General features: G+C 61.7%; 1 protein-coding gene and 1 non-coding gene across 3 annotated transcripts; one reads left to right on the forward strand and one right to left on the reverse strand.

The window, feature by feature from the left end:
* Nucleotides 1-3,575: 3,575 nt before the first annotated feature.
* On the reverse strand, nt 3,576-22,884 carry ATP13A2 (ATPase cation transporting 13A2). 2 transcript variants are annotated; one of them, XM_030323997.1, is made up of 29 exons: nt 22,673-22,884; nt 16,020-16,114; nt 15,736-15,918; nt 15,338-15,396; nt 15,055-15,169; nt 14,714-14,793; nt 13,461-13,538; nt 13,211-13,280; nt 12,327-12,461; nt 12,171-12,237; nt 11,961-12,092; nt 10,965-11,120; nt 10,379-10,489; nt 10,246-10,292; nt 9,973-10,161; nt 8,875-9,081; nt 8,327-8,422; nt 8,084-8,240; nt 7,855-7,975; nt 7,586-7,710; nt 6,702-6,862; nt 6,461-6,577; nt 6,256-6,335; nt 5,808-5,939; nt 5,603-5,699; nt 4,566-4,789; nt 4,332-4,483; nt 4,080-4,249; nt 3,576-3,987 (listed from the first exon to the last, which is right to left on the reverse strand). In XM_030323997.1, exons 1-29 carry the CDS (start codon nt 22,680-22,682, stop codon nt 3,853-3,855), a joined length of 3,501 nt encoding a protein of 1,166 aa, XP_030179857.1. In that variant the 5' UTR covers nt 22,683-22,884; the 3' UTR covers nt 3,576-3,852. The 2 variants fall into 2 exon arrangements, with proteins under 2 accessions (XP_030179857.1, XP_030179856.1); XM_030323996.1 differs by having other exon boundaries at nt 5,787-5,939.
* Nucleotides 16,205-16,338, forward strand: LOC115522633. Its single transcript, XR_003971519.1, has one exon. It is a non-coding gene; the product is annotated as a small nucleolar RNA SNORA16B/SNORA16A family (small nucleolar RNA).
* Nucleotides 22,885-24,599: the final 1,715 nt, after the last annotated feature.

Raw genomic sequence — 24,599 nt, forward strand, 5'->3', positions numbered from 1 at the left:
AGTCCAAATTCATGACCCCTGACCCTCCCCCAGACCTGGCTGGCCTAGAGGTTCCCGTCTAGGGAGCAGTCCCAGCACGCTTCCATTACTCAGGCTGCCTCTCTTGCTCTCAGCCCCTGCGTCCAATCCAGCACCCGGCCTCTAATCCTGTTTCACAAGTATTTTTCACATGGGGCCGCTCTCTCCGCTGTGCTGTAAGCCACCATTAGCTCTTGCCTGGACTCTGCAATAAGCTCTAATCTAGGCTTTCCCAAGTGGGGCCTGCCCTTCCAGACCCACCTCTGACACTGGCCCCCTTGTACTTAAAGCTTCTGCTGGTTTCCATGGTACCTGGGATCAAGGCTGAATTCCCCTGTGGCCCCCAAGGACCCTACCCTTCCCCTCCGTCTGGCTCTGCCTCCTGGTTCCGTGCAGCCACAATGGCCTTTTGGTAATCTCTCACTAAACCCCTTCCTCTGTCTGCTCCAAGACCTTTGCTCAAGCTGTTTCTTCCTCTTGGAACCCTGGTGAGGTCTGCCTCCTCCCGGTTATAGAGCAAACCCTCCCTTCTTCAGGGGAGCCTTCCCTTTCTCCCCGTTCCGCCCCTGAGCACTTTCTGCTCTACTGCTCACAGCTGTCGTGCTGCCCTATGTCTGTGACCATGTGAATCCTGCTCCTCTCCCGGATGAGCTCATGAGCTTGTGCGCCACACGAAGACAGCAAGACGGCGACAAAGTCTGTTTTCGCTCCTCCCTGTTGATGCTCATTAGGCACAGCGCCAGGCTCAGAGCAGCTGTTCGGTAAACATTAACGGAATGAATGAACGTGCACCCAATTCTCCCGGGGGAGCCTGCGTGGGGGTGGGGTGGGTTCCTGCCTCTGGGGCAGTCCTCAGCCCTGCCTGAACCTGGGGCAGGGGCTCAGGCTGGGAGGACGTGGGGGTCTCCTTGCCCCCAGTCAGGCACCCCACAACCGCCTAGCCCTTGGACTCTGAATCCTATTAGGCAGGACCTCGATATGTCTCGTGTATCATTTGCTCCCCGGTGCTGGTTTGGCAAATGAATGAATATCTGCCACCCCCTCTCCAGGGTCTGTCACCGAATAGCAGGGGCTTCTGCTACCTGGAGCCCTGTGGGCCCTGGGGGCCAGCACAGCCCTCCCTGCCCTCCCTTAGCCCTTGCCTGCTCCAGGCACAGTCCCACTAGGGTAGGAGAGGCAGAAACACCTGGCAGAAATGCTGTTCCCTACACTTGACAAAAAGGGGAAACAGAGGCCCCAGAGCTTGCCACTCTCGTGTCCTGGTCCCCAGATTCTCTGTGCTGCTTCTACCCACTCCCCTGGCCCTAAGGACCCAAGCAGAGGCGGCAGATACTTGGGGAGCGGGTAGTGGGTGTGGGTGCTCTTCTCTCATGACCTTGGAGATTCGCTCCGTCTGTTCACCTCTCACACCAGGTTACAAGGTTCATGTGCAGAGGCCAAGTTCTTTTTTTTTTAAATTATTTATTTATTTATTTATTATTTTTTTTCTTTTGAGAGAGAGAGAGAGAGAGAGAAAGCACAGGAGGGGCAGAGAGAGAGAGAGAGAGAGACAGAATTGAAAGCAGGCTCCAGGCTCTGAGCTGTCAGCACAGAGCCCGACACGGGGCTAGAACCCATGAACTGCGAGATCATGACCTGAGCCGAAGTCGGACACTTAAGTGACACAGCCACCCAGGCGCCCCTAGGCCAAGTTCTTTTGTACACTGTGGTAGCACCTGTGCCTGGCACATGACTGTCCAATAAATGCATGAACCAATCGGTTGAGGGATTCGAACCCAGCCTCTCCCCGGGTCCTCCAGCCTCCACCACCCTGAACTATTGCTGGTCGACGACTCCGTGCCCGGTACAGGAGGTCTGTGGATGTGCCTCATGTTAGAAATTGCTTTTTCGGGGCGTCTGGGTGGCTCAGTCGGTTAAGCGGCTGACTTCGGCTCAGGTCATGATCTCGCGGTCCGTGAGTTCGAGCCCCACATCGGGCTCTGTGCCGACAGCTCAGAGCCTGGAGCCTGTTTCAGATTCTGTGTCTCCCTCTCTCTGACCCTCCCCCGTTCATGCTCTGTCTCTCTCTGTCTCAAAAATAAACGTTAAAAAAAAAATTGCTTTTTCATGCTAACTCGGATGTAAATTAAAAAAATAAATAATGGGGCGCCTGGGTGGCGCAGTCGGTTAAGCGTCCGACTTCAGCCAGGTCACGATCTCGCGGTCCGTGAGTTCGAGCCCCGCGTCGGGCTCTGGGCTGATGGCTCGGAGCCTGGAGCCTGTTTCCGATTCTGTGTCTCCCTCTCTCTCTGCCCCTCCCCCGTTCATGCTCTGTCTCTCTCTGTCCCAAAAAAAAAAATAAAATAAAAAAATAAATAAATAAATAAATAGGGGCTCCTGGGTGGCTCAGTCGGTTAAGCGTCCGACTTCAGCTCAGGTCATGATCTCACGGTTTGTGGGTTCCAGCCCCGCGTCGGGCTCTGTGCTGACAGCTGGGAGCCTGGAGCCTGCTTCGGATTCTGTGTCTCCCTCTCTCTCTGTTCCTCCCCTGCTCTCACTCTGTCTCTCACTCTCTCAAAAATAAAGATTAAAATAATAAAAAAAAAAAAAAACAAAAACAAATTTCTACTCCAAAAAAAAAGAAAATTGCTTTTTCACACCCCACATCCTTTCTGCTCAGTTTGATTCAACATTTACTCGGTTCCTGTAAGGGCAGGCCAGGGATGGCGCCAGGACTCCCAGGAATGAGGTCGGCGGGGGGCTTCTGGAGGGCAGGAAGCAGTCTTTCTTTCCCGCTCTCTTCTGCCCAGCACTCGGATGACCGAGTTACATCTCCAGAGTGGGGCTTGGCCAGGGTCCCACTGATGGGATGAGGTCAGAAGCACCCACCCTTCCCCGGGGGACAGTGCACGTGGTTCGGGCTGGGAGACGTGGGCTCAGAGCCTGGACCACAAACACGGCCCAGGATGCGGGGGGAGGGGGGCGGATAGGAGGGAACTGCCTCAGTCAAATGCCCCCTCGGCGCTGGCACAGGAGCGTGGCAAGCGGGTACTGGAGTCAAGGCGATCTGGCCCCACCTCCGGCAACTTGTGTGACCTCTGAACCTTAGTCTCCGTATCTGCAAAAGGGGAATCAGACGCCGCAGTCGTAAGGATTAAAAGACGATGCGCACAAAATGCTTGTCGGAGGGGCGCCTGGGTGGCACAGTCGGTTAAGCCTCGGAGCTTCCGATTCTGGATCTCGGCTCGGGTCACGGTCTCACGGTTCCTGAGTTCCTGCATCGGGCTCCGCGTTGATGGTGCGGAGACCGCTTGGGATTCTGTCTCTCCCCCTCTCTGCCCCTTCCCCACTCGTTATTATAAATAAATAAATTTTAAAAAAAGAGAAAAACAAAACCCCAGATGCTTAACGGAGGACCGGGCACTGCTCGACCTGAAAACATTACTGTCCCGCGAGGAGACGGAGGCCCGGAGAGGGGAGTCGCCCAACGTGACCTGAGGTGCTCAGAGTGGACACGTGCCAGGGGCTCCCAGCCGGGGACCCAGTCAGCGGTACCACGTAGGAGACAGCCACGGCCGTGCCAGGAAAATATCATGACTTTATTTGCTCCACTGACAGAGGCTCTGGGGGCATTGGTAGCTGTCATGTGTACACGGGAGGTCTGAAGTTGGGGACGACAGCATTTCCCCGGCCGAGGGCAGGGAAGGCTGGGCCGGGCAGACCCGGGGCAGGAGCAGGACACCTGCCAGCCTCCGGGCTGCACGAGCGGCGGCGGTGGTGGCGTCTCCGGAGACGGGTCCCAGTCGGTGGCTCAGAGGCAGGGAGATCGGCGTCCGGTGTGCGGACGGGCCCGCGCTACCTCGCGGGCCCGGCGGGCGGCGGCCAGGGCTGCTCGGCCAGCTCCCGCTCCAGCTGCTTGAAACGCTTCTTCGAGACCTTTTTGGGTCGGAGCCGCCGCAGGCAGGCCGGGAGGCACTGGTCCAGCACGCTCTGCGGAGGACAGGGAGAGGGTGGGAGGGCCAGCCGCGGCCGAGCCCACCCTGAAAGCCCCCCCTCCAGCCCCAACCCAGGGTGCGCCCCACCTCCAGCATGAAGGCCCCCACGAAGTTGCAGGCCACCAGGCCCAGCAGCAGCAGCTTGAAGCAGGTGTCAGCGATGTTCCTCAGCCCCAGCGGGCCTTGCAGGAGGCCAGGGACCAGGAGGAGGCCCACCAGGACGGAGCCCAGGAGCGCCAGGGCCATCAGGAAGGGCACTGGAGGGGGAGGGAGTCCGTCAGGCCGGTGGGCCCCTCTCCACTCCACCCACGCCAGCCCCGCCCCGCCCCGCGGCCGCACCGTTGGTGTAGAGCGGCCGGCGGAAGGGCGCCCCCTTGGACACAGCGGCGGCCAGGATGAGGTACTGGAAGCTGGACAGCGAGAAGACCACCGTGTTCTCGTAGTTGGGCAGGTTGTCTGGCGCGGGCACGGTCTTGTTCAGGGGCACGAACCTGGGGGCGCGAAGCCCGGGGTCAGGGAACGAGCGTGGAGGAGGGGGCAGGGCTGGGATTGGGGGGCGGACTCGCTACTCACCAGGGTTGGGCCACGGTCAGGAAGTAGCCCCCCAGCTGCACGCCGGCCACCAGGGCCACCTGCAGCAGGAGGCTGCTCAGCACGGGCGCACTGAGCAGGGCCCCCGGCGGCCGCGCCCGCCCCAGCGCCGGCGCCGGCCCCGTGCGGCTCATGAGCACTGCCACCGTGGTGGTGATGACCAGGTCGATGGCCAGGAACTGCAGGTCGCCCAGGTTGGTGTTGATCTGCCAGCAGGGGAGGGAGGGCAGAGGGGCAGGTAGCAGCGGGGGCACCAGACCTGCACCCAACGAGTCCGATGGGAAGGGAATCGTTCCGCCCAAAACCTGATGGGGAGGCAGCGCCTTCCTGCCTCCGGGAAGCGCCTAGTCTGATGGAGAAGACACTGCACCGCCTTCGGGGAGCCCCTCTCCCGGTCTGAGAAGGCGGGGGGGGGGGCTAAATCTGAGAGGGCAGGTTCCTCCTACCCACGGGGAGCTCCCTCCCAGGCTGAAGGGGGTGCTGCGGCTCTGCCCGTAGAGGACACAGGTCCTGGTGGACACAGGGACAGAGGCTCGTACGAGACCTGCATTGCCCGGTGGGGTCACCTCCTTTCCATGGGGGTGAGCTGCGTGTGCTCAGAGCAGAGCAGGGAGATACCCCTCCGGGCAGGGTGTGACGGGTACAGCCAAGGTCTCGGCCAGGGCAAGCAGGGAAACAGGTGGATCCGTGGCACAGCGACCCTGGCTCTCCGTCCCACGCCTGCCTCGGTCCCTGCCTGGACTCTGCCTCAGTCTCCCTCGGGCATGGCAGCTCCCGGACGGCAGGCGTGAAACGCCAGCACGGGACAGCCGCCCTCATTCTGTGGACCTACTGTGTGCCGGGCGCTGAGCTCGGCGTTGTGCGACCCAGGGCTCAGGAGTCGTCCAAGCCACACAGCCAGAACGCGGCAGGGCAGGATGGGAGGCCGCAGCGTCCATTCCAGAACCCGCTGGGCTCCCAGCCACGCTGCCGAGCGTCCTGGCCGTGGGCCTGCTCTGGGCGGCAAGATCACTACTCACCGTGTAGAGGATCAGGACGGAGATGAACTGGGTCAGGCTGTACAGAGCCATGTACTTGAAGACGCTGAACGACGTGTCGAGGGAACACCGGCCTTCCCTGGGTAGCAGGGTATGGGCATTAGGGGGCCCGGGCTGGGCGATGGGCCCTGATGAGCCCTGGCCCACTGGCCCCTGCCCGCCTCACCTGATGACCATGGGCACACACTCGATGCTGGCCATGCTCGAGGTGAAGGGCGAGACCACAGAGGCCTCGGCCTGGGAGAGCGAGATGCCCACGTCGGCCGCCTTCAGGGCCCCACAGTCATTGGCGCCGTCCCCACACATGCCCACGCAGTACCTGATGCAGAGAGGTGTGCAGGAATGGCCGGACCCGGTGAGGAGCCTCCGTGTCTGTGAAGTGACCCCTCTCCCCTCCCATGGGCTTGCTGGCAGAAGGTGGGGTTGGCCGGGTCCCTGCTGCCTGCATGGCACCCGGCACATGCTGAGCAGGGGCTCAACAAATAGGGGCAGTTACTGCTTCCGGCATCATGGACCCAGGAGAGCCTGCTTGGGTTTTCCCGGAGGGTGAGGATCATTCTTAATGCCTGAGGTGTTCATGCACCACCACGACCACCACGGACCAGCTGCCCCCTGCAGGTCCCACATGTACTCACTGAAGCTTCTGGAGCTCACAAACCAGCTCTGTCTTCTGCTCAGGAGCCATGCGGGCAAAGACAGTGCCCTGGACCAGGACCTGAGAGCACAGGGAGACAGGGGAGGCTGGGGCAGCTGTAGGGTGGGGGCGGGAGAGCCACGAGGAGGGAGGAGAACATGGGGAGGCGTAGAGCGACCAGGGGTGAGGCTTGGGGGCAGCCCTACCTTGGGCAGCAGCTTGGGGAAGTGCTTCATAAGGACACCAAAGGTGGACCCGCTGAGGGCCAGGTGGCTGGATCGGGGGTCTGGCTCCATGGTGCAGCTTGCGGCCTGGCCAAGATCCTGGGGGCCCAGGAAGCTCCGCTCAGCTTCCCCTGCCCACCCCGGAGAGCTGGGGCCTGGGTCAGGTGACGCAGGGGCGGGGTCATCGGTGGGGTGTGCAGCCGGAACCCCGGCTCAGCCTCACCTTAGCCCCGTTCGTAGCCGTGGAGGATTCTAGTGGCAGGAGCTCGAGGGAGGCAGGCTGGCCTCGCTCGGGGGGGGTGGCGTGGACGAGGACCAGACGCTCCTGGGGGCCCACCATGCCGCAACCCTGGGCCACGGTGACGGCCGTCTGCAGGTTGTCCCCTAGGAGTGTGGGGACAAGGTCAGGGTCCAGGTGCTATCTGGGGGGCCGTCCTCACCCTGACACTTACAGATGGGAAAACTGAGGCCAGACACAGTGTGTCTATCACGGCTGGCTGGGAGAGCTCGGGCAGGTACATTAACGTCTCTGAACCCCACTTTCCTCTTCTAGAAAACCAGGTATCGAAGGGCTTAGGGGAAACTGGGCACCCGGGTTTCAAGTTCCACATACACTACTTGGTGCTGCCGGACCTCGCTGGCAGGTGTGCGTGCGTGCAAGTGTGTGCATGCGAGTGTGTGCATGCGAGGGTGGGGAGGACCAGGACGAGGACGCAGACCTGTTGGGCTCCTCCATGTTGCCCTGGCTAGAGTCTTTCCTTCCTTGCTCCATGAAATTGTCACCACTTTCGAGGCTGACATAACTTCCCCCATTTCCTACAGGTGGAGCTGGAACTCGGGACTTGGAGCCGGGCTGGAACCCAGGCTGATCAGCACCACCCCGGGACTCTCTGGAGGTCATTCTACTCCCCCGAGTTTCGCCTGCCTCATCCATCGAATGGAGGGACAGTTACCCCCTGGGAGGGACGTTGTGAAGATCCACGAAACGTCTGAAAAAGCCCCGGCCTGAAGCGGGGGTCCGAAAAGAAGGGACGCGGCGCGCCCTTCCCTCTGCCCGTGACGGGGTAGATTCTGCCCTCCTGACCCAGGCCCTGCCGCCCGGGGTACCTGTCACCATGACAGTGCGGATGCGGGTCCTCCGCAGAGCCCGGATGACCGGTGTGGTCTGCGGCTTCAGCAGGTTCCTCATGACGAGCAGCCCCAGGAGGCTCAGGTCCTGCTCCACGGTGTCCCTGGAGGGCGCCAGAGCTGGGTCAGGGGTCAGGCGGTGGCCAAGGCCCCTCTGCCAGCCACCGGGCAAGGACACCTTCCCAGGGCGCTGCCTACGCCTGGGCCTGGTGCGCAGTCCCCAAGGGGCGGGACAGGGGACGGTCCACCTGGTCAGTCGCTGAGCGGCCTCCAGGCTGGGCGCGATGGGCAGCGGTTTGCTGGCGAGGGCCACGACGCGGTAGCCGGCGGCCGTGTAGCTCTGCAGCATCTGGGCGAAGTCCGTGGGCACTGCCAGGGACAGGCAGGTGTCACCAGGCCGGGGGGGGGGGGTTGGACGGGGCCAGGGGCAGAGGCCGGGTGCCCACCCCATTCCGGTCGGTGGCCCGCCCCCTGCACCTGTCTTGGGGTCGCAGAGGCCTGCCACCAGCTCAGGGGCGCCCTTGACATAGGCCTCCGGCTGTGCGGCCCCCGGCCACGCCACCACCACGTCCATGCGCTGCAGGGCTGACGAGAACGGGAAGCGGCTGAGGACGCTGACGGGTGCCGGGGGCTCCTGCAGAGTCGGAGGGGCGGCTGAAGGGCCGGCCTGTGGGGCCCACCCCGGCCGCCCCACGCCCCGCAGGCACACCTGAGACTCACCACGCCCTGCAGCTGGGGCTCCCGAAGCGGGGGTTTCATCACCGCCAGGACCTGGGCCCCGAATGCCGAGTCTGCGGCCGGCCCCTCCTCCAGGACCTGCGAGGCGGGCAGAGAAGGTTGGCATCTGACGGGCTGGGCACCGGCTTGTCCCCGGGGCGGGCCAATCCTTGGCCCACGGAGGGAGGCGGCGCGGGATTCAGATCGGATTCGAGGAAGACTCCCTCCACGGGAGACTGGATGGAACGGGAAGTCACGAGCACGGGCTTTGGAGTCGGATGGACCCAAGTTCAAACTCTGGCTTTGCCACTTACAAGCTGCAGGGTGACCTTGGACAAGTTATTCCAAATCTCCCTCAGCCCGGTCCTTCCTCCCTGTGAGGCAGGTTTGAAGCTTCCTTCCTGGGCTACAGGAGGAGCCCGAGACAAGGCCTGTGCAGCGGAGCGCTGGCACACAGTGGGTGCTCGTGTGTGGCCTTGGCCACATTGTCATTAATGACGGTGGCGCACTGGACGCCACCTGAAGTCCTGGAACGGAGACCTGCTCCTCACCCAGCCAGTAGATTCCACCATCTTGAGGTCCATGGGGTCGCCCACCGGGGTGTCCTGGAGCCGGGTGAGGGCGTGGCAGGTGGCCAGCGCTCGGAGCAGGGGCCCCACGGGCAGGCGGCGGGGCTCCGGGACCAGAGGCAGGAACGCCTGCCCTTTTAGGGGCACCACGCCCATCACATCCAAGCCGTCCTCCGTGAGGGTGCCCGTCTGCAGGGGGCAAGGGGCAGGCCAGTGGTGAGTCCTTGGGTTGAGCCGTGTGCGGCTGTGCTGGGCGTCCACGCCCCAGAGTCGCCCTCCCCAGCCCCCACTTCCTCTGTCTGGCACCACTGCCTCCGGGTCCCCACCCGAGGCCCCTTTGCGACCCTATCACCCATCCGATGCGGTGCCAGGAAGGGGCCCTGCCACACGCAGCGCTCGGTGTACCTGCTGAACGGACGAGCGAGGCAGGCGCCAGCCTGCACGCCCCAGGCTGTGTTCCCGCGGCCCAGGGACAGCCGGGGAGCTCTGTGAACACGATCGGCTTAAAACCTCTGCGGCCCCCGGTGCCCTCAGAATAATTAATGTCCAAACTCCTCCACGGGGCTCACCAGCCTCTGACAACCAGGGCGCCCCCCCATCTCGCCCTGCCCCCTTCCCCCCTGCTCCTCTTGCCTCAGGCACGTGGTCTGCTCAGCTCCTCCGGCCCTGCCCCAGTGGCCCAGCCTCCCAGAGAAGACTTCCTCACTGCCATCTCCCTGAGGGAGTGACCTCAAGTAGCACCCGTCCCATTACCCCGTTCGCTTCCTTCCCCAAGCCCATCACATCATCTGCAGCTTTCTGTGCTTTCTGGTGGGGGGACATCGCCGTGGGGTCTCTGCTGGGTCTCAGCGCTGAGAGCAATACGGGGGAAAAGCCTGAATGATCTCGGACAGCTCATCCGCCAGGCCGTGAGCTTGACGCGGCTGGGACCTGGGTAGGGGGTGGGGGGTGGTATCTCTAAGGGTCTCCTCCCCAGGACAGGATCTGGCACCAGGCAGGCCCTTGGTCAGCGCTGCCGAATGAAACACGGGTGCGGAGGCCTGGCCGTGGCGCCCGGGCCCCCTGCCCTGCGGCCCCCACCTTGTCGAAACACACCAGCTGGAGCTTGCCCCCCAGGTTGATGCGCAGCGGGTGGATACAGAAGATACCCTGACTCCGGAGCCGGCTCTGGGCGTAAAGCGTGCACACGGTCATGGCGGCTGGCAGGGCGGGGGGCACCACGACCGTCACCAGGTCCAGAGCGCGGATCACGATCTCATTCAGAGGCACCTGGCGGGAGGCACCGTGAACGCCAAGGGCCAGGCCGGCCCCGGGTCCCCGCTGCCGGGCCCCACCCGGCCCCCCGAGACTCACCCGGTTGCGGTGAAGGACGAAGATGCTGTAGATAGTGCCGAGGAGAGCTGGGGAGACAGCAAGGGACTCAGCGGGATTTGGGACGGGATGTGGGACGTCCCACCAGCAGAGGGGAATGCAGGGGGACGCTCACCCAGGACAGAGAGGGCGGCCACAAACTTCATGCTGTGTCTGTAGAACTTGAAGCTGATGGGCCGGGGATGCAAGATGGAGCTCACCAGGCCCCCTTTGGCTGTGCAGAACCCTGGGGGGAGCCGGGGAGGCCGAGGGTCAGGATGGGTCCTCTCGGCCCCTCCCCTCCACCACCGCGCCTGGGGGCTGTGAGATGTGGTGCTCCCAGGATTAGGAATCATCCAGTTTGGGGTTCCTCGTGATGGCCCGGCGCTCACAGGGCTCAGTAAAACCGGAATGAATGGACAGTTATCTATAAAGTGGGTGGTTTCACTTAAAATTCAGATATGTGGCTTGTGCTGAAACACTCAGATCTGGTGACACCAGGTCCCATTCCCACACGACAAGAACCTGCCGGTGTCGTACGGGGCTGCTCCCTTCCGGAGGGGTGGGCTCCTCCTTGCTGGCCACATCCCTGCCCACATCAGCCAACCCCAAGTTGGCAGTGGGACTTGTCTCAGGTCCCATGGTAGGACAGCAGCAGAGATGGCCCCCGCCCTGCCCGGTGTCACGAGCCCAGCATCCCTCCCCGCGTCCCGGACTCCCACCTGTTCGAGTCACCACCGCCAGGACGTGGGGTCCAACAAAGGCCCGGGCCTGCAGGACGAGGGTCCCACAGAAGAGCGTGTGCCGCCGGTGGGTCTCGGGGCAGTAGGGCACCGGTCCTTCCGGCAGGGCCGTCTTCAGCACTGGAACGCTCTCCCCTGGAAGGGACGCGGTACGAAGCTGGTGAGGGGGTCCCATGCCACTCCTTCCCGCCGACCAGAGTGAAGCACAGAATTGTTTCCTAAAGCCCTAGGTCTCATTTAACTCTGGGAACCATGTGTGCAGAAACCACTGCCCCCATTTTACACAGAGGGACACTGAGGCTGAGAGAGGGCAAAAGACCTAACAGACACAGCCAGGCAACCCTGGAAGGCCGTGTGCCAGCCAGGTACCGGGACCCCTCCCGCGGGGAACACGGGAAAGCGGGTGTGCACTTGTGTCCACATAGTGGGGGGGCAGGGGGTGGGGAGGATGTTCTCATTCTGCTGGAATTATTTTATAACAAGCTGTACTCCTTTTATAACTCAAGCCAATAAACCACAGGGTGGGGCGTGGGGACTAAACCTCTACAAAGCCCCGAGCATGTTGTCCGGCAGAGTAGTAATCTTTTTTTTTTTTTTTTAACGTCCATTTATTTTTGAGAGAGAGAGAGCGCAAGCAGGGGAGGGGCAGAAAGAGAGAGAGAGGGAGACACAGAATCCAAAGCAGGCTCCAGGCTCTGAGCCGTCAGCACAGAGCCCCACGCGGGACTCGAACCCACCGACATGTGAGATCGTGACCTGAGCCGAAGTCGGAGGCTCAACCGACTGAGCCACCCAGGCGTGCCCCGAGGGTCAATCTCTTACTGAGTGCCTGAGCGTGTAGGATTAGCAAGTGCCGACCCGACCCCCGGGGTTGTGACTTGAGCACAAAAGAAAAACCTCAATGTCCCCGATGCGAGCAGAGGGGCCTGCTGGCCGGGGAGGAAGACCCGGCGGCCGCGGGGCCGGGGGGCTGACCTGTCAGAGAGCTCTCGTTGACCATGCACTCCCCAGCCACCAGGGCAGCGTCGCAGGGCACCAGGCCGCCTTCCTGGGGCAGCACCAGGCAGTCTCCAGGCACCAGCTCGCTGGAGTCCACCCACTCCTCCTCTGCGGGCAAGCGGAGGGGGTCTCAGCCCGGCCCAGGGCCCCCCCCCCCCCCCGCCCCCTCCCTTCCCCAGCGCTCACCTCCCCCGGGCCGGCACACGCACACCCGTGTGGACAGCTGCACCATGTCCCTCAGAGTCTGGCTTTGCTGCGGGCAGGGGGACACGCGGGGAGTGGGTGGGCGGTGGCCCCCTTGGGGACCCGCCTGCCCCGCCCCGGCCCCCTCACACCACTCACCTTTCTGGTCTTGTAGAGCGACAGACAGATGGAGGCAGTGGAGATGAGCAGTATGCAAAGGGCATATGAGTAGTAGCGGTCCGCCAGCCACAGCCCAATGCTGAAGGCCTGGAACCCATAGTAGGGGTTCAGTGCCTGGGGGAGGGGCAGGGAGGCAGCATCAGGGCCCGTGACCCCGGGCCAGCGCAGCCCCGGGCCAGGCCGTTTCCCTGCTCAGCCCCATCCGGACAGCTCTCGAGCCCCCGGCTTCTCTGCTCTAGGGAGGACGCGGGCATTTCCATGCCAGGCCCCTGCTAAGCACCACAACTGAGTACCATCCGATGGTGATGACAATTCCACGGGGTGGATGCTACCCTCACTCCATTTTGCAGACAAGGAAACTGAAGCACAGTAGGGTCAAGTCACTTGCCCCAAACCACACAGCTCCCGAGTGGCCGCCCGGGGTTTACATCGGGCCAGACTCCTGAAGTCTGTCCCCCTTCAGGGGCGTCTGCCTCTGGCTCAGAGGGCTCAGATCCCTCAGAGGGATCCCTTTGTCCCCTATGCCGTGTCACCCCTCTGAGGCCTGGGTTCTTTGCATATGAACCGAGTGTCCCTACTCCACAGCTGCCAGACGGTTGAAGCGGCTTAAGCACAGAGAGTCACGACTCTCACCCACAGGAGAAGCCCAGCCCCTGTGGCTTTGCCTCTGGGCCTCTGGATCAGAGCCTCCAATTCCTGGCCCTGAGCTGATGGGGCTGGGTCTGAGATGACTCTCCCCTGTGGAGAAGGGGACGGCTGCTCTGGTCTGCCACTGGAAAGTGGCCCAGAGAGGCCAAGCCCCCGGCCAGGGTCACATAGCCCATCCAGGCCAGAGCTGGGGCGAGGCCCAGGGACAGCCCTACCTCGTCCACCAGCAGCTGGGGATAGGACTTGACCGGCACGCTGATCACGTTGGGGCCATAGATGGTCTTCCTGCGAGAGAAGTGACGAGGCCAAAAGATGGAGGGGGGGAGTGGCGGCCGGATCCTCCAAGGGCGACAGAGGTCCTCCTCTCACAGCCAGGGAAACCGAGGCCCAGAGAAGGCCACACTCAGGGGAGCAAGACAGGGGTCCCCAGAGCGCAGGGAACCTCTGGTCCAGGGCAGCACCCACCTCACGGCTTGCTCCTGGAGGCTGAGGCCGGAGCAGGAGCGGCGGACGTCGTCACAGGTGCGGCCGTGGTCCAGCAGGCTGCGGGGGGCGGGGGGGAGGGTGACTCGGATGGGTGATGGGACCCGGGCGCCCTGCAGGCCAGGGACTTGGGGCTCCAGGTCCCTTCTGGCCCACTGAGCTCCTAGGAGGAGGCAGGTCCCTCACAAACTCTGGGCTTAACTTTCTCCTTCCATCCCTCTGACTGGCCCCAAACTACCTCGCCGAGGAAGAACAAAGAGAGATGATTGATAATATTTAATAGCGACAAGAACCACTCTTATTTAGTGACAGGAGTATCATTTGCAATGATGACGCCTTCGTCAAGCGACTCAACCTCTCTGTGACTCAGTTTCCTCCCCTGTGGAATGGGGATGGTGACAGCACCCGCCTCACAGGGCTACAGGTGGAATAAAATAGAAGCCACACAAAGCGCGTGGCTAGTCCCTGGCACCTACGTCGTGACGAACACATCAGCCATTTGTGCTATTCTCCTCCTGTGGCAGAGGCTGGCCCCGTCCCCCCGTCCGCGGGGCGCCCACTTCTGCAGACGCAGCTCGCACTGCAAACACCTGTCTTCGCTGGCGGGTTGTTCCTGGCTGCAGGAGGGTGCTCCACCGCGAGCCGGGAAGCACCAAGGAATTCACATCTGTGGCCAGGAGCCAGCCGCCAACACGGGTGGGGCGGGGGTGGGGGGGATGATGGGAAGTACCCCCAGCCTCCTCGCTCCTCGGGTGAGGGCACCCCGGGCTCCACACTGGCTCGAGAAGATCCCCAAGGGGACCAAGCTCCCAATGATACCTCCTGCACCCCCCATGCCCCCCAGTGTTCCCCGGGATCACCTTCCACACAAGCTCCCTGCACTTGAAGATGTGTTGTGAGCTCCCATTTCTCAAGTAGGTGGCAGAGCAGGGACGAGACCCCAAATGGAGGGTCCCAGTCCAGAGCCTCAGGTCTGATTTGGTGTCACCCCCTTGGCCCGAGGCTGAGCCAGACTTTACGTGAAGCTTACAGATTTCCCCCTCAAGATAACCCTAGGAGGCATGGATTCTCTTCACGTCCTGGTTACAGGGACTCTGAGGCCTGGAGAGGCTCAGGGACTCGCTCACGCTGCGGGGGACCAAGGCATAGAGCTGCGGGGAGCCCGCCGGGCCACCTCATGCCACCCCTCCCGCCCAGCCCAGCATCAGCGTGTGCGCGCCGGCCCTGACCCCTACCTGACTTGGCAGAAGGCCTGTTGGCTCTCGATCCAGACGTAGCGCTGGCCCCGGAAGAGGTAATATCGCAGCTTCCGCTGCTGCATGGGAGAGAGAAGAGGCTGGAAAGCAGCCCCAAGAGGAGCTGGGGGGTGGGGAGGGCAGGGGTAGAGAGGCCAGAGTCACAGGAAAGAGGGAGGGAGGCCTGGATGTGTTAAGGTGCTCAGCCGGCATCCGGGGCATTTGGGACAATGGAACCGGAGGTGCCTGGGGAGCGTGGAGTCCAATCCATCGCTGTATAGAGCGTGAAAGTGAGGCCCAGGGACGGGTAAGGACTTGTCCGGACCCAGCTGTCCACTCACTGCCTCTTCGTTCCTGCAGAACTGGGTGGTGTCCTTCCATGCACCCTCTGGCACTGCCCCCACAGCCGCCTGGCTCCGGCCGTCCTCCGCCTGGACCTGGGCAGGCAGCTCCAGGCTGGGAGGGGTGTGGGGGTTACTGCGGCACTCTGGAACGTTCCAGCACCACCCCATCCCCACGGAGCCATGGTCCCTCCCTGGGGTGCACGGCACCAGGGTCAGAGCCTTTGTGGGAGGAGGCCGGTGGGGAGCAGGGGCTTCTGGGAAGGGTGATGGGCTGCCTCACCTGCTCTCACTGATGGCCTCAGTCTGCACCTGCACAGTATACAGCTGCCACGAATTATCCTGGAACACAGAGGCGTGGACTTGGTCCCAGAGGAGACTCCTCCCTTCCCAGGCCCCACCCTGCCCACCCTGTGGCCCCTGCTGGAGAAGGCAGGGATCAAGGACGTAGATGATCCTCCTCTCAGGAGCCACCTAACCTGTCCCTTCTACCCACTGCTCAGACGGGAAAGCTGAGGTCCAGAAAGGACAACCTGTGTAAGGTCCCACAGAGATTCCGGGGCCGGATCGGGCTGAGAACCCGAGCAGGATCCATCGCCGTCCTCCCCCTGCATCGGACCCTCTCCAGCGCCAGACCCACCCCACCCTCTCCTCTGCCCCTGCCGGCCGGCCGGGACTCACCTCTTTGTCTCTTATTTCGATGACGAGTGTTTCGGCGCGGGCCAGGTTGCAGGGCCGGAGCCGCAGCCGCACCCGCCACACCGGCTTCCAGCGGAACAGCAGCAAAGGGACCCCTGCCATCATCCAGACCACGATGTGATAGCCTATGACCCTCCATGGACTGCCACAGTAACCGCTGAGCCTCTGCGGAGACGCCGACAGAGAAGGCCGAGGTGGGGGCGGGGCGGGCTAGAGGAGGAGCCGGGGGGTCAGGGGGGCCCACCTGCCCACACCCGCCCACGTACCACGGATGAAACTGAGGAGCTGAGGGGATCTACAGATGTCTCTATCGTCAGGGTCCCATAACCGGCGGGCGTGCTGCCCACGAGAGGGCTGCTGTCTGTGGGCACAAAGGAGAGAGGTCATGGCCGGGGGGGCGGGGGGGCTCCTCCTGCTCCTGTTTCTTTAAACATAACAAGCATTGTCATTTTGTGGCCCCTACAGAAGCCGCGGCTGTTTCCATGCAGCCGCTGTGGTCAAAAAGGAGCCGGCGTGGCTGTTCTCCCTGACGGTCACGGTTCTGTTTGCCGTAACTGACCTGCAACATTTTGGGAAAAGAGTCCCCGCTGTCCCTGCCAACTCTTGGGTACAGAGTCCTTTGCTAAAACTGGCACGTTTCCAGAGGTCAGGAGAAACGTTCCATGGGTGGGGTCTCGCATATAGTTGTTACCAGAAGGAGGCTTTCGAGAACTCGCCTGCTGAAACCAAGGGCCCGTCCGGAGGGGCAGATGGGAGCGGGCTGGACACGTGTACTGGAAAAGACCTGTGTGGTGCTTTGGGTCCTTGCCCTGAAAGGCTTAAGGTGTCAGTACCAGCACCAAAGGCAGTCAAACCTTCGATGCTGAGGAGCACAAGAAGGGGACCATAAGCTTATTCAAGACAACTGTAGTCACAGCTGTGCGAGACGAAGGTTCTGGCATGAGTGAAGTGGCGCTTTCCGTGAGTGGGGATCCTGGGGTCAGGACCGCGACGGAGCACAACCCCCTCAGGACCTGGCTGCCCCCAGGTTTCCTGGCAGCGTCTGATTCTGAAGACGCTGAAGACGCCAGCTTGTTGCTGATGCTGTGTTCAGAGTGAGGTCTGCTGGGGCGCCTGGGCGGCTCGGTCGGTTAAGCCTCCGACTTCGGCTCAGCTTATGACGTCACGGTTCGTGGGTTCGAGCCCCGCGTCGGGCTCGGTGCTGACAGCTGGGAGCCTGGAGCCTGCTTCCGATTCTGTGTCTCCCTCTCTCTCTGCCCCTCTCCCGCTTACTCTCAAAAATAAACATTAAAAAAATAATAATAATAAAGTGAGGTCTGCTGCTCACAAAGCCGTGTCTGTGATTAAGCTCCCCTCATTCCCCTAGTGTTTCTCTCCCAACTGTGAACCCATAACCACCTGGCCTGACCAATAAAAGACTGAAGTAAAAAGCATCGCTGTTTTATAAACTGGTCTGACGGATCTAATAGCAGTGATCTGGCTGTTCTACTGGTTCTCACTCACCATGTCGAGCTCCTTTGTGCGTCTGGCTCTCTCTGGCTGGGTGTCGGCTCAGAATGGGGTGGGGGACAGGCCCTGGGGGGAGGCACCCTGAGCTCACACCGCCCTCACACATCTAGCTGGTAGCTTCCTGGGAGCTATGTGCCCCTCTTTTCCGTCTGGTCCCCACCCTGAGGGCAGGGATCAGGGCTGCTCCTCCTTGGTCAACTCCCGTGCCCGGCAGAGTCCTGGCAGCGAGGAGATGCTGAGAAGCCAAGACGTCAGGCCCGCCTCTGATGGCAGCCAGGAAAGGGGCCTCCACTGCAAAGGGGAACTGGGGAGGGGTGGGGGGAGGGAGGAGCCCAGCCAGTGCGGGGGGGGGGGGTGGGCAGAGAGGAGGGTTCAGCTGCAAAGAGAAGATGCTGTGTCCCAGCTGAGCAGTTACCAGGGTTCCTTACTTAACCTCTGCAAAGGGAGGGCTATCACCCCCATTTTACAGATGGGAGAACTGAGGCTCAGAGAACAGCACTAGGTGGCTCTATTGCAGAAATTCTGTTTACTTCTGTGTCCCCAGCTGTAGAGCTGTGGTCCTGGCAGGGCGGGCAGGCAGTGAATGTTCCAGGGCTGCAGACGGGGTGGGCTCACGGCTCCCACTGTCAGGCAGCCTTTGTGGGGTTCAGACATGCAGGTGCCTGGGCCCCTCCCCAGACCTGCCGGGGCAATGGCAGGAGCCTCTGGAAAAGCTCGCTTAGAGGGATGGGAGGGCCGGGCAGGTGGGGGCGGGCTGCAGGTTTCCCAAGCTCCCGTCCTTTCCCCTCCCCAGAGGAGCCCTGCACAGCCCTGGCCTAGAAGTTTCCACCAACGAGCCCAGAGTGTCCCAGGCCGCTGCCACTGTCATAAACATCCCCAGCCCCTCAGCTGCTCTCTCCCCACACACTTGGGCTTCTGAAGCTTTCCAAACAGCCAACGCCTCCGAAGGCCCATTGTACACACATACCCTCTGCTCCTGGCCCTTTTTACACGGTTGACACAATAACCCTGCCATGGGAGCTCAATTATTAGCCCCTTTCTATAGAAGAAAAGGAGGCTCAGAGAGGTTAAGTCACTTGGCCAAATCACACAGCAAGTACACGGGAGCGTCGGGATGCAAGTGCAGGCAGGCTGACTCCAGGGTTTTCTCCCTCTGCTGGACCACCCGAGGACACCCTGAGGATTGGGGCCACGGGTCCCCATCAGGCCACGCAGCTCTCCTACCCCAGCCCCCATATCGCCACGTAACGACGGGGATAATAATTACTATGGTAATGACCATAAAAAGAGCAGCCAACAGCCAATAAGCACTTCCCGGGTGACAAGACCCACTGGGAGCATCCCTATGAATTAGCTCCTTTACCCTCCAGCAACGCGAGGAGGCCGACTCATTTTTCTCATTTTACAAATGAGGGAACTGAGGCTCGGAGGGACAGAGAGCCCCAGGTAAATGATGGAGCCAGGCAGCTGGAGCCAGGGCTCATGGCCTGCACCTCCCTAGGCCTCTCTGAACCTGATGAGTCAACAACCAATTAAGCCCCACAAGCCCCACCTCCAGCCAGTCCCTCCCCTGCCCTGTCCACTTGGCTGACTCACAACACAAATGGAGCCTCAGCTCAGGGACAGGGAGGGACACACACACACACACACACACACACACACACACACACACACACACAGCCTGGGTGTCTGGCCGGCAACAGAGTCTCAAAGCCGGAAGGGCGGGAGGCCAGGTCAGCCTTCTTCCCTGGGGTTCACACAGGTCCCAGACCGGGTCTCCTGAGATGGTGCCTTTCACTCTCTGCTCCCAGCCCAGCCCAGTCCAGCTTGTGAGTGAGGCTTAGCAGAGCATCACTTCCTTCCCTTCCCGACAGCAGCCTGCAGACGACACCCAGCGGAGGGCCCTCTGCTATCCGGTGTGGCCTGGGGGTGGTGATCACTAGGGTTCCGGGCCTGGAGGAGGGGGGGCAGAGAAGCAGGCATTTGGGGCAAGTGACACAGCCTGGCAAGCTGGGTTCGCAGGTCCTTGGCCACCCAAAAAGCCACAGTCTTCTCTCGCCCCACTTCAAAAGGGGACGGTCCCAGTTGCTACCAGAACCCCAGCCATCTCTTCTGCCAGACAACTGCTCCCCGAGTGGGGCAGGGTGGGGAGTTTCTCCTTTAAGGTTGATCTCGGCTGGTCCGAGTTGTAAGGGAAAGAGAGAGCATCTTGGGGTGATAAGGGGTTGACACAGGCCGGGCATCGTTCCGTGGGCTTTATACACATTAACTCACTCAATTCCTCACCACAACTCTATGAAGAGGGGACTCCTTTTATCCCTATTTTACAGATTAGGAAACTGAGGCCGGGAGGGGTGAAGTAAGTTGCCCAGACGCCACAGAGCCGGTGAGTGGCGGGATCCGGATCCAGGCGGTCTCGCGCGGGGGTCCGTGCTTTTTTTTTTTTTTTTTAATTTTTAAGCTTATTCATTTATTTTGAGAGAGACAGAGACAGTGTGAGTAGGGGAAGGGCAGAGAGAGGGAGAAAATCCCAAGCAGGCTCCGCACTGTCACCACAGAGCCCAATGCGGGGCTCAAACGCATGGAAACGATGCATTTGAACTGACCATGACCCGAGCCGAAACCGGAGAGTCGGACGCTCACCCGCCTGAGCCACCCAGGCGCCCCTAGGGTCCGCGCCCTTAACCACTGCCCAACCGTCCTCACAGCTGTCTTCGTCCGAGCCCCTGGCTCCCTTACAGGCAAGCTGTGTTTTGTGAGGCAAGGACCTTAACCTCTCTGGGCTTCCATTGCCCCTCTCTGGGAGCATAACCCTGAGCAGCTGGCACATGAGGAAGCGAGAGTAGCCGCCACCCAGGGGTGTCTAAAGTTCCTGAAGCGTGGCCAGTACACGTGGCAGAGGCTGGCTTCCCTGCCACGGAAGGGCTCTGCCCTCTTTCTCAGGCTCCCCTCTGCTTTCCCATCACCCCGTCTGAAACCCACAGTGTCCCCTGCTCCCCGGTGCACACTCAACAGCCTCTCCGGGCTAACTGCTCGGCTGGGGATGGGGAAGAAGCCTGCGGCACGCCGGGCCACCCAGAGCGGGTCGCTTCGCTGATCTGGTTTCATCCTGCAACCATCCTGCCATTTACCCCACTTAACAGGTGCGAAGGCTGAGTCCTGGGGAGGCAGTTTGCCCACCGACTTGTCGCAGCTGGAAAGGGATCTGTCTCGCTCCCCCGTCCTCTCTGTCCGCCTCAGCCACACCCACTGGGAGCCATCACAGCATCAGGCCTGCACGGGCGTCCCCCTCAGGCTCACGGTGCCTGGCACGAGGCTGGGACTCTGGAACCGTTTACTGAATGAACGAACGGCCGAGGCACGCCTGCACGTCTCGCTGACATGACAGCACCGGCCCCTGCCTCCGGGCCAGTCAGCTGCCAGGTGCAGAAGTACGGGCCTCGTCTTGAAGGGCCCTGCCAGAGATCACCCTGTGCCACCCTCGTTTGCTCGCTTCCCCCAGGCCCCAAACACCGTTCCCTCTGGGCAGTTCTTCCTGGTGCCATCACACACCCCTCCTTCCAGGACGGGATGCTCTCCCAGTCAACCTCGGGAGGAAGGAAGGAAAGAAAGAGGGGCTTGGAGGAGGAAGTCAGATCTACGGAAAAGTCTAGCCTAGAAAACTCTGGTCTTCCAGCAAGATCAAGGCTAGGGCACTCTCTCCCTCCAGCAGGACACTTGTCAAGACACTGGCAAGTGCCTGTTGATCTCCTGTCACATCTCAGCTCCCCAGGAATGGCACAGGAGGCTCAGGGCAGTATCTGATCTCTTTCAGCATCACCAGCTCAGGCTGGCCCAGAGCGGTCTGTGCGGTGCGGGATGAGAATACTTTTCAGGATGATTCGGTTGCTCTTCTGAATAACAGTGACTGAGGGGCAATTATCATCTCATTTTACAGTAGGGAAAACTTCGGAGCAAAGCTTCAAGATGCCTCACCCAGAGACCTACAGCTCGAAAGGGCAGAAGCTGGAAACGAGTGGGTCTGCAGGAACACATTCCTCTTAGCTCATCCTCGCAGCCGCACCGTGAAAGCAACGGATTTGGATCCCATTTAAAATGAGGCACAGATGTTTCTGATTCTGTGTCTCCCTCTCTCTCTGCCCCTCCCCCGTTCATGCTCTGTCTCTCTCTGTCCCAAAAATAAATAAACGTTAAAATGAGGCACAGAGAGGTTGATTAATATGTCCACAGTCACACAGATATGGGTGGTCAAGACTAGACTTGAACCCAGCCTGACTCTGCAGCCCTGGGGCAATGCCACCAGCACTCCAGAGTGAAGGGGCTGCAAAGCCATCTGAGAACCTCTCGTTTCCTGCGGAAGCCCCAGCTTCCTGCTGGTGACCTGGCAGTGGCCCAGGGCAGCAGCACTGCCTCCTCCTGCACTGTGCTTCGCCCGTGGCCAGAAGCTCCTCTCCTCTGCCAGGCTAGGGGGGAGAGGAACAGCCTGCTAGTAGCAATCCGATCTTCGGGTCTGGTGTTCGGAGGGTATCTTTCCTCAGCTTTCCCCCTTCCTCACCCCCCCCCCCCCGGTGCACTCCCAGCTTCTGGTGGGGTGGCGGCGGTGGTTGGGGAGAGAGGTGGGAGGTGGGGAGGGAGAGCCCAGAACTGAGCCTTCTGCGGCTGTACAGGATGCTCAACCTTTGGTGGGCCCTCTGCTGAGGCCTGAGTGACTGACATGGAGATGAGACCTCCCCCCTCCCGGAGAAGAGCGGGCCCCTTCTCAGCAGGTGGGATTTAATTTATACTCAGAAAAGGGTGGGCTTGGGGCACGCGGTCTGGGAAGGGTCACAGGCAGGGTGTGGTCCTCGGACCCGGGGTGTTGACAGGCTTCCTCTGGAGGCCTGAGGCAGGAGTGGCATTTTGTGTCCAGGGCACTCTGACCCAGGGACTCGGGAGCCTGGCGTCTCCCAACCCCATCCATTCATTCATTCTTCATTCATCCAAGAGGAGTAAGCACCCAGAGGCCCCGGATGCGGCGGCGTCCACGCATCTTCCCCATACATGCGGCCTTTTCCCCCGCCCTGGACATCCGTCACTGCGGGAGGGAGTCCAGTGGGAGTGGGGCATCTCCCCGCGCCCCTTCCCCGCGGGCCGCCAATCACCCTCGTGCACAGCGCCCAGGGCTGCTGGAAAGCAGGGAGGCGACGGTTCCGCGCGGCGCCATCCCCGGGCTCCTGGCCTCTCTGGGAAGGGTCCCCGCGCCGACTCCCCCAGGAGGGGGCCGGGATGGGCGCGGGCATGCCTCCGGAGGTCGTTCCCCTGGCCTGCGAGCCTGCGGTGGGGGTGTCGCGCCACGGCAGGCGCGACGACAGGAGGCCCAGGAGGCCCGGGGACCGCGCCCTGTTCGGGGAGGCCCCAGCCGCGGACTCACCTGCGCTCATGCCGGCTCCTCGCGCTCATCGCCGGCCCCGGCGCTGCGGCCCGTGGCCCGGGCCCGGGCGTCGCGATGCCCCGCGGCGGGGGCGCGATGCAGGAGGCGGGAGGCGGCGGGGGGTGGGGTGCGGGGCAGAAGTCCGGTGGCGCGAGGTGGTCCGAGGCACCTGCACGGGAGCCGGCTGCCGGCGCGGCTGGGACGGTGCCGCAGTCGGGGTGTGCGCGCAGCCAAGCCCCGCCCGGCCCACTGCGGCCCCACGTCCGCCCCGCGCGCGGGCTGCCGGGACTTGTAGTCCGAGCCGTCTCCGCCGCCCGCGTAGAGGCGGATCCACCGCCCGAGATACACAGACCCGGAGGAGGGCGCCGGTGGGCCGGGGGCGGGGGCGGGGGCGGGGGGGGGGGTGGTTCCGACAGGTACCGTCAGGAACTCCGACGGCCAGTCCTCAGACACGTGAACACACGGACACACACTCAGAGACGGTAACCTTCAGACAACACAAACACCAGTGCACAACACCCCTCCCACGCCACCCAGATTCACACACAGAGGTGTGACATTTAGAGAGAGGACAGCAGCCCTCAGGCGCACCCACACAGACGCACACACAGAGGCAGGGCTCTGTTTCAGGGAAACAGGACAGCTCTGGCCCAACAACACACAGGTACACAACCACCTCAGATACACGCATACAGAGTCACACACAGAGGTGACACGTAGAGACAACACGCACATACGCAACGGTGACGTGATGCTCAGAAACACAGCTATGACAACCCCCTACCAACGCACGGCATGCACAGAGTGGGCCCCAGATACTGGTCAAGGGCTATGCAGCCTGGGTCAAGCTGGCCTCCATCTTTTCCAGGCTGGGTGACCTTGGGCAAGTCACTTGACTCTCTGGGCCTCCCTTTTTAACCTACGGGATGGCAATGACATTAGCGATGCCTGCTGTCGCAGCGTTGTGAGGCTCACATGAGGAAAGACATCAAGCACTTGGGACAGTAGCTGGCACGGCTCACTAAATGTCAGAAAAGGAAGACACACCCGCCCAGAGACTCACACGGTCAGATACGCCCCTCAGAGATAGGCGTGGGCACGGGGAGACTGCAGTGATGCACGAGAAGCCTCTAAAGTGCTGGAGAAATAGCGGAGGTATAACCCAGGCCTCAGAAGCCTCACCTCATGACTGCGGATACACCTGCACAAGTGGGACGCACGGAGGCCTCATACCTGTATGCAGCTTGTGACACTGCCAACATGGCGTCCCCTGACCCTGGGGTCGGTGGCTTCTGGACCAAGGACCTCCAAAGGCAGAGGGTGAGTCAGAGACCCCCAGGGTCTGGAGTAAATCAGGGAACGACCATATCGGGGCCAAGGATGGGACTGGCCCGATCCATTGTTATCTACCCAATATGATCTGTGGCATGCCAAGCAGTTCTAGAAGCTGGGAACACGATGGTGAATAAAGCAGACACGGGGAACAGCCAAAGGCAGGCAGAGGAAAACTTCCAACAATTGCCTGTCATGGAAAGGGCTGGAAGAAGCCAGAGCTCTGATGGGGGTTTATGGTGTAGGATGGACTCCAGAAGGGAAAGAAGGGAAGGCCTTGACAGCGTCTGAAACAGCAAGAGCTCGATACGTCCATTTGCTAAAGGGACAGATGTTGGCAGGACCCTCTCGTGGGTGGGACGAGAACGTGCAGGAGTATGGAATCAGCTATGCTCCAGGGTTCAGTTCTGAGCAGATGGGGGACAGTGGAGCCACTTACCGAGCTGGGAGGCTGCTGGCCTAGCAGCTTGACGGCGTAGGGGATGCGGCTGGCTTCACTCAGTTCAGATAAGTCATGTGTCATCTGCCGATGACATTTCCAGTGCGGGCAGGCTAACTTCTCACAGTCCCCAGTTCCTCCCCCAGGGCTTAGCTC

Source organism: Lynx canadensis, chromosome C1 (assembly GCF_007474595.2).
Source record: "Lynx canadensis isolate LIC74 chromosome C1, mLynCan4.pri.v2, whole genome shotgun sequence".
NCBI lineage: Eukaryota > Metazoa > Chordata > Mammalia > Carnivora > Felidae > Lynx > Lynx canadensis.

Coding starts and splice junctions, on each gene's coding strand:
- ATP13A2 (XM_030323996.1), bottom strand. Junction 15,170..15,337: donor GAGGCCATCAGTGAGAGCAG/GTGAGGCAGCCC, acceptor CACCCCTCCCAG/CCTGGAGCTGCCTGCCCAGG. Junction 6,336..6,460: donor TCCCCAAGCTGCTGCCCAAG/GTAGGGCTGCCC, acceptor CTGTGCTCTCAG/GTCCTGGTCCAGGGCACTGT.